General features: G+C 40.4%; 1 protein-coding gene across 1 annotated transcript; it reads left to right on the top strand.

The window, feature by feature from the left end:
- Positions 1 to 427: 427 nt before the first annotated feature.
- Positions 428 to 10,703, top strand: LOC138784486 (vomeronasal type-2 receptor 1-like). The gene is made up of 8 exons (XM_069960070.1): positions 428 to 715; positions 1,840 to 2,670; positions 3,738 to 4,004; positions 4,987 to 5,110; positions 5,588 to 6,493; positions 7,935 to 8,032; positions 8,515 to 9,336; positions 10,554 to 10,703. The coding sequence occupies exons 1-8, from the start codon at positions 428 to 430 to the stop codon at positions 10,701 to 10,703; spliced, it is 3,486 nt and encodes a 1,161-aa protein (XP_069816171.1).
- The last annotated feature ends 913 nt before the right edge of the window (positions 10,704 to 11,616 follow it).

Below are 11,616 nucleotides of genomic sequence, written 5' to 3'. Positions count from 1 at the left end.
CCCCCCCCCCCCCATGGCTTGGTTTTTGCTCTGATACATTGGGAGACCTTATATACAGTAGACAAGGATGTATCTCCAGATCTCTCAAGACACAGGTCATAGCAAAGACTCTGAATACTTAAGGGGCTTTCACAAGTTCCGTGAATATGGTCCGTGCATGGAAGGTGTGCTACAGACTGGATTTACGGACCTCTCAGCATCATGTATCATTATTCATAGAAGATAATAAACCATCCCTACCTTCCCTCTGAAATGCCTTGTCTGTTGCTGACACAGCAGCACAATCTCTTTGTCACAGAAAACTCTGTAAGAATGTTCTGGAGTGTCCTTACTGAATGAAATGTGGACCTCCAAGACTTTTATAGTCAACAGGTAGCACAAAATTGGCTAAATAAAAAAAAAACTCGTCTGTGTTTCCCACAGCCTCATGTTAGATACCTACCAGCGTGCCCAAGCCGTGTATTTCACTGTGGAAGAAATTAATAAAACTCCAGATTTTTTGCCAAACATCACCCTAGGATTCCATCTCTTTGACTCTTGTACAGCCCTTCAGAAATCAGTGTCAGAAACTCTCCAGATGTTAAGTGGACATGGAAAATCTTTGCCCAACTATCGATGTAACCAGGGCAACCGGTTGGCTGCAATAATCGGACATTCTGCATCTTCTTACTCTATTTCACTGGCTCATATACTGGGGCTGTACAGGTATCCGCAAGTAAGTGCTGGGGCATCCAATACACTACCTGCCCCTTGGATGGTTGTCTTTCCATTTTATATTTAAATAAGCACATTCATTGTAGCAAACTTTGCAGAGATCAGTAGTACAAGTGAATATAACAAACTTTGTTATATATCTTATCAGACAAAAATTCTTAATTTTTTCTGTTATCAAGCATCTTCCCTCTCCCTCATTTCCTACTAAATTGTAATTCACTTAGCAATAACTTTTGTTTACTGGGTATGACTTGTAGTCTTATGCCTAAGCTACAGTAGTTACAAGCCTATGTAGAGGGGAGAAATGAGGAGGAATATAGTAGGGGGGGTGCAGGGAGAGAGAAAACCAGCGAAAAGAAACCTACACAGCAGTAGTCTGCTGAAAATGCCAAATAAAACATAATAAAGGGCAGAACCCTGAAATGGTTTGGGGATTTTTTGAACCAGGACTTACTGTAATTTTGCTGATCTCTAATGGTCATTTATTTTCTGAATCAGTGCATGGTAGCTACCCCCAGTAGAGGACGCTCCAGGGAAAATGTGTCAGGTACCTTACCTGATAAGATAATGTGGTGTGTTTTCCTGTGCTAGATAAGCAGGGCCCACCCTGTACAGAGAATTGGCTGGGTTACCTAGGTGAGTCCCTTCAATATATGAAATATTGTTTTGAAAATATCCTGGCTTGAAGTTTTCATAGAGGTCTTTCTGATGAGATAAATCATACCTGTCAAGAAGACCGCTGGCACGATCAGTGGCAGATTCCACTCCACACCTGAAAGTTTGGGCATCCAAGGATACGACAACAATTGGATTACAATGGGGGTCGTGCATATTACAATCACAGTGTGTTGCTATCCATTTATACACGAGATTTCAGCTGAAGAGTGGGATTGACCACCAGTCGAGTCAGCGGACTTTATGACAAGTATGCTTTGAATAGATCCAAATATCTCTATGCACCTTCGTATCAGGCAGACGTGGATGCATGGCTCACCAGTGATGCCATCTTCTGACTTCTTTGTGATGTTCACTTTTTTATATTGGAGAATTGTAAAATGACTGTGCAGGATCTAGTGTATGTGAATCCTAGTTCTCTCTCAATAATATTCTTACATTTTCCAACAGATTAGTCACTTTTCAACAAGTTCTCTCCTCAGTAACCGTATCCAGTTCCGATCATTCTTTAGAACAGTCCCTAGTGATGCCTTCCAGTCTCAGGGTCTAGCACAGCTGGTATTGCACTTTGGATGGACCTGGATTGGTCTGGTGGCCATTGACGACGACTATGGTCAACAAGGTATCCAAATAGTCAAGAGGGATATACTGAAAGCTGGAGCCTGTGTGGCCTTCTCAGAGACCATAGTCACCAGTCAGGAAGATTTAAATGCCCCACATATTGCTCAGGTGGTTAAAGACTCAACAGCCACAGTGGTGGTCTTCTTTTCTCCTGATATCGACCTAAGCTATGTATTGAATGAAATGTTAAGGCAGAACATCACAGGAAAAGTATTGATTGCCACGGAAGCTTGGTCGACATCATCTTTCTTATCAGTCAACAAATATTCAAAACTTCTTCTCGGAACAATCGGTTTTACACTACCTAGAGGAAGCATGCCTGGGTTTGGAGATTTCCTTAACAAGATCAATCCATCGATGGTTGTGGGAAACCAGTACATAAAAATATTTTGGGAACAGGTTTTCGACTGTAAATTTCAAAATCAGACATCTCCTGAAGCCCCATCAAACTCGTCCATAAAAGAATGCACCAGCCAAGAAAGTCTTAAGAACATCCAGAACAATTTTAATGATGTGTCCAGCCTGAGGTCAACGTACAACGTCTATCTAGCAGTTCATGCAGTAGCAAAAGCTCTGAGTGATTTGGGTAAATGCAATAAGGGAGATGGACCCTTCCCCAATGGAACATGTGCTGATATCGAGAACTTTAAGCCTTGGCAGGTTAGTGTGAGCTCAGTGTAAGAACTTTCACGATACAGAGCAAGCGTTGCGGTGGACAATCTGGGAAACTCCTCTGCCACTGTATGCAGCTTTTTTTTTTTTTAAGTAGGTGTTTTTATTTGTAGTGTGTTGGTTTAATGTGTATAATCTGCATTTATGTAGGAGGAAAAATTCCAGCACCAGGAAAGTCCATAACGAATTCCTTATTGTAACAACCGTATAAAACAATAAAACCTGACAGTAGCTTGGCAATAGCTGACGCGTTTCGATCTATACAGATCTTAATCGTAGCATGATCTGTATAGATCGAAACGCATCAGCTATTGCCAAGCTACTGTCAGGTTTTATTGTTTTATACGGTTGTTACAATAAAGAATTCAATATGGACTTTCCTGGTGCTGGAATTTTTCTTCCTGTTGTTCTGAGCTGGTGAAGCCCACACCTCTGTGCACCTGGTGAGGAGAGATTGCATGCAGGTGCGGGGAGCTGGACTGCCTATACCCTGCATTTATGTAGGTGCATCTTTTTATGTACATAGATAGCATTTTTCTCTATATATTATAATATATACTATATATTTTAAAAAAATTAACATGTTAGGGTACTCTTGTATTCTTGAGGGTATATATATATATTTTTTAAATATTCAGGTGGTTCAGATACCCACCACACACACACACACACACACACACACACACACACACATACTAACTTTCCTTGCTCCTCCACTGCTGTCACAGAACCTGGTCCCTATTGTGCAGCACATCCTTAAGCGGGTCATCCTGTAGCCCGTGAATATGCCATATTTGTCCTAATTAGAAATAGATTTTGTACAAAATTTAGATCTTAAATCTTGCTAAGCCCAATGGGTTTTATAGATTGAGTTACAGTCGAAATGGCTGTCTTACGCAATTTGAGTTATTTCTATTGATATTTATGGGCGTTCCATAAAAAGTGTAGGCCTCTCAGAAAGGCTGTTCATATAATTCCCAGATATACAAATAAATTTTTTAGGAAGAAAGCAGAGTTTAATCCAGATGAATTATGGTCTAAATGTACTTCTGTAGCTACATGAAGATGACCAATTTTATATCATTTCCTCACAGCTGTTGTACTACATAAAAAAGTTACATCTGAACATGTCCAATGGTAGACAACTGTTTTTTGATAAAAACGGAGATCCACCTGCTGTGTACGATATAGTGAATTGGCAGCTGAGCCCTGAAGGTCAACTCCAACAAGTCAAAGTGGGCAGCTATGATACCAGTATAACCAGTGGGGATTCATTCATTATTAATAACAGCCACATACAATGGGGAACAGGACACCACAAGGTGAAGTTGTATGGACCTTTGCTTTGGACTTTGCCATTCTCTAATATCCAATGATTATTGTAATAAGCCATGCACCTGTGTTAGACATTTTTTTAGACAATTTTTTACAAAAATATTTTTCTTTATGGGCTAATTCTAGGGAGCTTACTGGTCAACTTTCCATTATACAAAATCTATTTAGTATATTAATATAGTCCACAGTATTCTTTGAGTTTCAATGTAACCTTTAAATTTTGAGGTCCCGATATACTTTATACTAAGGTTGTCCATCTGTAAGTGTATGGAGGCCTCCCGAGTGTCCACCGACAGATGATGTTGAAGGAGATATGGATCAGGTGTGATGGATTTTCACTGCAAAACCCATTTGTTCTTGAAAAGACAAACCACCAACTTGTCCCTCCCCTCTCCATAGGGAACACATAAACATTATGGGAAGGAAAGTTATGCTTCACCAACAGTTATTGAATGTGTATAGGCAACTTTACCTCAATGCTTCCTCCAATAATGTACATGTATGTATACAGTATCTTTAGAATGTGCCAAGTTGTTCTGACCAGTAGAATGAGGAGACAAATATTATTGACCCATAGTGAGACAGTTGATACTACTTTATCAACCATGGTATGGAAAAATGACCATAAAGGTCCTTGCGATATGTCATGAAGTTCCTCACAAAAACAATTCAGTCTTTTTTTCTGTTTGCCTCTTCGGGATCTTCACATCTTCTCAAATAGACGTAATAACTTGTTACGTCCACTATATAAATAAGAACTACCTATGTGTAGAGCAACCTAGCGTGTATGAAAGTATTTATACATAGTACAGGGAACATTATGACACCATTCCATGTAAGAAGATGAATAGTGTGATGATCCAGAGCAGGAAGATCCCATTACTGGTTAACATAGTGTATAATTTTAAGAATAGAAGATTGGCGGATGATTTTCCTTATTGCAAATTATGAGAAAATATTCCTTCCCAGGTCCCTGTTTCAGTTTGTAGCCCCAGTTGTCCACCAGGCTTCAGGAAAGCAGCCAAAGAAGGTCAACCTTTATGTTGTGTCCAATGCATCCCATGTCCTTCCGGAGAGATAGCCAACCACACAGGTAGGGAAAAAAAAGTCCACAAAATGTTCTGCTCTTTTAGTCTTTTTTTCCCCTGTTTGTTAGGCAGTGACAAGCTACTGAAGTACCATAGCAAAGTATGCCCCCCATTACTGGCTTTCTTTCATTAATGTACAGGGCTCAGCTTCCAATGCTGAGCACTATATGCAAATTAAAGTGCACGCACAGTGATCTGTGTGATCTGTAGTACGGGATTTGGAGCCAAGCCTTGTACATCAAGGAAATCCGGGAAAGAGAGGGAAATTAGGAGACCTTCCTAGCTGTGCACATTAGCTAATCAACTCTGCCTTATGGACTCCTACATGGAGAAGAAAAAGATCTTTAAGCTACTACAAAGGGGCCATTTATTTTATCCAATAACATCTGCAGCTTATGGCATTATATAGAGCTTGAAAAGTTCTTTCTGAAATAACCATGTCTGCCTATTTACCACCATGTTTCTGAACTTTTTTTTTTTAGATTCTCTACAATGTACAAAATGCCAATGGGATATGTGGCCAAATCCAACCCAAGATCATTGTATTCCGAAGACCCAAGAATTCCTTTCACATGAAGATCCTCTAGGGACCACCTTAATGGCTACTGGAATCTCCTCATCATTGGTTCCAGTGGCGATCTTTGGCCTATTTATTCGCTATAAAACAACCCCAATTGTTCGGGCTAATAACTACTCCTTAAGTTGTCTTCTCCTGTTGTCATTATCGCTCTGTTTTCTCTGCTCTTTAGTCTTTATTGGTTATCCCCAGTATGAGATCTGTCTTTTAAGACAAGTGACTTTTGGTATTGTATTTGCACTTTGTGTCTCCTGCATCTTGGCAAAAACCATTATGGTAGTCATAGCTTTTAAGGCCACCAGGCCTGGTAGTCAACTAAGGAAATGGACTAGACCCCGCGTATCATATCTCATAGTCATCTCATGTATCATCATTCAGACCTTTCTCTGTATTATGTGGCTGACACTCTCTCCACCCTTTCTAGAAGTCAAGTCGGAAATTAATTCGGGAGTACTGATTATTCAGTGTAATGAAGGGTCACCTTTGGCTTTTTGGTCTATGCTTGGCTACCTTGGTCTTCTGGCCTCCATCAGCTTCATTGTGGCTTTCTTGGCCAGGAGACTTCCAGACAGCTTCAATGAGGCCAAGTTCATCACCTTCAGCATGCTGGCCTTCCTGAGTGTCTGGATGTCCTACATTCCCGCATCCCTCAGTTCCCGAGGAAAATATATGGTGGCCATGGAGATCTTTGCTATCCAATCATCAACCTGGGGTCTGGTTATTTGCATGTTCCTTCCAAAATGTTTCATTGTTGTATTTAGACCCGGCATGAACTCAAGAGAGAAGCTGATGGCGAAACAGAAAAATCTAAGTAATTAATAATTAGAAATTTTCTTGACTTTCAGTTTTGTTTTGTATAAAACTTTAATTTTAGGTCATGTAATAAATAATTGGCATTTCTCAACTAAAATTATGTTTTTTCCATATCAACTCTTTTTGTTCTATGAAAAAATTTTGTTTCACTTGAAAATCTAGTACAATTCTCTATTTTGTAGATCCAAATTTTCTTTTTTTTTATTTGCTCGCTTTTAAACAATGTAGGTTTAATCAGAGAAACACATTTCAGCCCCAATTATCCAAAAAGTTTAAAATAAAGTTTGTCTATTTACTGATGGAAATTAATTTTTTCAGCGCTCATTTTCCTGTTTAGCTTTAAAGTTATTCTGTACCCACAATCTGACCCCCCCAAACCGCTTGTACCTTCGAATAGCTGCTTTTAATCCAAGATCTGTGCTGGGGTCCGTTCGGCAGGTGATGCAGTTATTGTCCTAAAAACCAACTTTTAAACTTGCAGCCCTGTGCCAAACGGCCATGGCCTAGAGTGTGTGTGCATTAGACTTGTACCAGCTCTCTGTCCCTACTCCCTGCCCTCTTCATCATTAGGAATGCTCCTGGCAGGTATTTTCCTATTCATCAGCTTTGTAAGGACGGCACATGGGCTGGATCGTTAAGACACCTGGGCAATGTTCACTGTAGAGGAATAGGAAAAAGTGGCATTCCTAATGATTAGAGGGCGGGGAGGAGGGACAGAGTGGCGGTGCAAGGTTAGGGCACGGATACTCTAGGCCACAGCCGTTTGTCACAGGGCTGCAAGTTTAAAAGTTGTTTTTTAGAACAATAACTGCACTAACTGTGTTAGTCTCTGTATATTTTACTTATGGTTTCTCTGATCTTTCCTTGTACTTCTGACTACTCTCTTGCCTGATGTTTTTGTGCCTCACTGTCCTCTTGGTTTGACCCATTTAGTTTATCTGCTTACTCTCTGTTTTCTGTGTTGTTCATCCTTCATCTTTGCTGTGCACCATATCCAGTGTAGAGTTTGTTGCCCAGTTGTTGCTTGTGGCAAGTAGGCAGTTACAGAGGCTATGGGGGAGATCAGGGCTCCCTCCTTCCCTCTTTCTTGAATAACCTGGACTTTTATATCAGTGGCCGATGTTCTAGGCTTAATGCAAGTTCTGGAACTGCTTATACTTCTCAACGACAATGTGTCATTTATACAACTCTTCCAATCCTATCCTATGGAACTCCAAATAAACTTGGGCTATGTTTTGGCTATTCTACCTCTATGTTATTCTACCTCTAAGGGCCCTATCATTCACACAGATTTATTTGACAAATACAGTATCTGACGGATCAATGAAGCCAAAGATATTAGATCAGTCCTGTGTGTGGTTTTAGTAGAAAGAAGAGTTCAGTTTTCCTTTGAATACAGTCCTACTTTTAATGGTGTTGTTTAAACTTTTGCTTGACAGATGACTTGAGGATCAATTTTAAGGTCATGGCCAACTATATAGTCATCACATATATAATGCAAGGTGGCATTCCAGTTGGTTGTAATGCCACTGACCAAGTGAGTCCAGGAGAGCATTCGTAGCCTTAACTTACCTGCCCATTTTCAGTACCTTCTGCAAGCCATGATACATTTATGAAAAGCTTGCTCTACCATACAAACAGCATGTGTTATATTACCCAAATTAATTGAAGTCACAACATTCTTGCCATTTTTACTGACTTTTGTACCTTATATGATAAGGAGGTGTGGTTTATATAAAAAGAAACTGAGGCTAAGTTGTACCCAATAGAGGGCACTCCAAGGGAATGGTGGCAGATACCGTACCCATAACAGCTAACTGGTTTATGTTTTGCTGCGTAAGAAACCCATCCATTTGAACAGATAGGCAGCTTCATTCTGAGAAAGGGTTGTCCGGGAAAGACAAACTGATCTTCTGATTTGTCTAGGATGTTTCTGTGTTGCACATTATGTAAATGGAGGATATTCAGTGTTACTAAATTATAATTCTCACTCAATAGTATTCTTGGAATTTCCAACAGATTAGTTTTTATGCCACAAGTTCGCTCCTCAGTAACTGTATCCAGTTCCGATCATTCTTTAGAACAGTCCCCAGTGATGCCTTCCAGTCTAGGGGTCTAGCACAGCTGGTGTTGCACTTTGGATGGACCTGGATCGGTCTGGTGGCCATCGATAATGATTATGGGCTGCAAGGTATCCAATCGGTCAAGAGGGATATACTAAAAGCTGGAGCCTGTGTGTCTTTCACAGAGACCCTAATCTCCAGCTGGCAAGATAGGAATGCCTCTCATATTGCTCGTGTGGTTAAAGACTCAACGGTCAAAGCAGTGGTCATCTTCTCTACTGATTTTGATTTAGGCTTGGTACTAGATGAAATGCTAAGGCAGAATGTCACAAGAAAAGTATGGATTGCCAGTGAGGCTTGGTCTATCTCAACTTTCTTGTCAGTAAACAAATATTCAAGACTTCTTGGAACAATTGGTTTTGCCTTCCACGGTGGAAGCATGCCGGGATTTGGAGATTTCCTTAACAGGCTCAATCCATCCATGGTCGTGGGAAACCAATACATAAAAATATTCTGGGAACAAGTTTTTGGCTGCAAATTTCTAGACCAGACATCCAACCTTTCAACCTTTTCAATTAAAGAATGTACGGGTCAAGAAAGTCTTGAGGGAATTCGCAACAGTTACAATGACGTCTCAAGTCTACGGGTAACATACAGTGTCTATCTAGCTGTCCATGCAATAGCAAAAGCTCTGAGTGATTTGGCTAAATGCAAGAAGGGAGATGGACCATTCCCCAATGGAACATGTGCTGATATCGAGAACTTTAAGCCTTGGCAGGTTAGTGTAAGGTTTATGGCAAAGTTTTTAAAATCTATTAGCTGCAGGTCATGCTCAGAACTCAAGAGTGAAGGGGACAGGATGACATCACATGACCACAGCAGTAATCACATTCAGGGCTCACACCTCATAGTCCCAGAAGTAATCCCATTCAAGGTTCATATGTCATCCCCCCAACAGTAATTACATTCAGGGCTCATATCTCATTCCTTGAGCATCCGTTGACAATGACATGTCAATTCCTTCAGCAGAATGCACCAGCCGGCCCATAGAAAGGCGCGCGTCTGTGAGCGCGTACAGCCGGCGGAATTACGCGGAGTTTATCTGCGAGAATCCCTCAATGTGAACCGACCCTAGTACCTCAAGAAGTTATCCCCTTCAAGGCCCATATATCATCCCACCCAGCAGTAATCACTTTCAGGGCTCACATCTCATCCCCCCTAGCATAAATTATATCCAGGGCTCAAATCTCATCCCTCCAGTGGTAATCACTTTTAACATTGTATTCTGACCTCTGCTGAAAAAAGTTAAAGGCCTCTCATGGACCCTAGCTGCAATTTATTTTTATTTCTTTTCAAAGGATACCTGTAGTCAGACGTCACAAAATGAGATAATACTTTTATAAAATAGCTTAGGGTTCTCTGATTATATACCTTTTTACAGATTCTTGATATGCCCTTCTATTCCTAAGATATGTGGTTTTATAATTTAACAATACTTTTAACTAGGGATGGTCCGAACCGAGTTCGGTTCGGGTTCGTACGAACCCGAACCCTCGGTAATGATTCCCGCTGTCTGCCCGCTCTGTGGAGTGGGCGGATCCAGTGGGAGGACCGCCTGGAAAACTGAGATACAGCCATAGCCATAGGCTATATCCCAGTTTTCAGGGCGTTACTCCCGCTGGATCCGCCCGCTCCAATCTGGAGTATATGCCTAATACATACCCCTTGACTGTATTATCACAATCATCACCTAATATTCTCTCTATTAAAACTAAGTTCACACCCCTCTGACTGTTAACTGAATTGTCAGAGAAATTATAAACCCACATATCTTTGGAACAGAAACTGAAAAAAAAAGTGTGTGATCAATGAACCCTAAGCGATTTTATGATAGGAAAATAATTTTTTTTTTTTAAGACTTCTGGTACTCTTTAAGGCCTGAGTGTACTTCGGCAGCTACATGAAGATGACCAATGTTATATCATTTCTACACAGTTGTTGCATTACATGAAGAAGTTACGTCTGAACATGTCCAATGGTAGACAACTCTTCCACCAACGGAGATCCACCTGCTGTGTACGATATAGTGAACTGGCAGCTGAGCCCCGAAGGAAAACTCCAACAAGTCAAAGTGGGCAGCTATGATACCAGTATAACCAGTGGGGATGTCTTCACTATTAATACCAGTCATGTAAAGTGGGGAATAGGAGAACTCAGGTTTGCTAATTAATGTAATTGAGTTTCAATTTAAACTTCAAATCTTAATTAAAGTCGTCCTTCCATCGGTATAATAAAGAGTCTTGAAATCTTTAAATCCTAACAGTAACCAGAGGGTTGCTGGCCATATGTCCTGAAAAGCACCACAGTGAAATAGACTACCGCACTGATGCAATTTTGGAAGTTTTCTTTTGGCATGACATCATGACATGACATCTTCGATAAATTCTCAAAAAGGTGTAATGGCTCATTTCATCCATCATATTAAAGGGGTTGTCCAGCGAAAATCTTTTTCTTTCAAATCAACTGGTGTCAGAAATATATATAGATTTGTAATATACTTCTATTAAAAAATCTCAAGTCTTCCTATAGTTATTAGCTACTGTATGTCATGCAGGAAATGTTGCTTTATTTTTTAGTCTGACGCAGGGCTCTCTGCTGACATCTCTGGCCGTGACAGGAACTATCCAGAGCAGGAGAGGTTTTCTATGGGGATTCATAGAATAACGAGACAGAGTTCCTGTCTTGGCCAGAGATGTCAGCAGAGAGCACTGTGTCAGACTAAAAATAAAACACCACTTCCTGCAGGACATAAAGCAGCTAATAAGTATGGGAAGACTTGAGATTTTTTAAAAGAAGTAAACCACAAATCTATATAACTTTCTGGTATCAGTTGATCAGAAAGAAAAATATTTTTTTCTGGACAACCCCTTTAATAAATAGCACCTATAGTTGGTTTGTCAAAAAGAACAAGTCTGTATACAGGCACAGCAGATTAGGACACTCCTCCAGTTAAAAAGAACAGAAAAAAAGCATGTACACAGACTGCACCTCACAAGAA

This window comes from Dendropsophus ebraccatus, chromosome 1, assembly GCF_027789765.1.
Source record: "Dendropsophus ebraccatus isolate aDenEbr1 chromosome 1, aDenEbr1.pat, whole genome shotgun sequence".
Taxonomy (NCBI): domain Eukaryota; kingdom Metazoa; phylum Chordata; class Amphibia; order Anura; family Hylidae; genus Dendropsophus; species Dendropsophus ebraccatus.
This window is presented reverse-complemented; position numbering and strand designations above follow the sequence as displayed.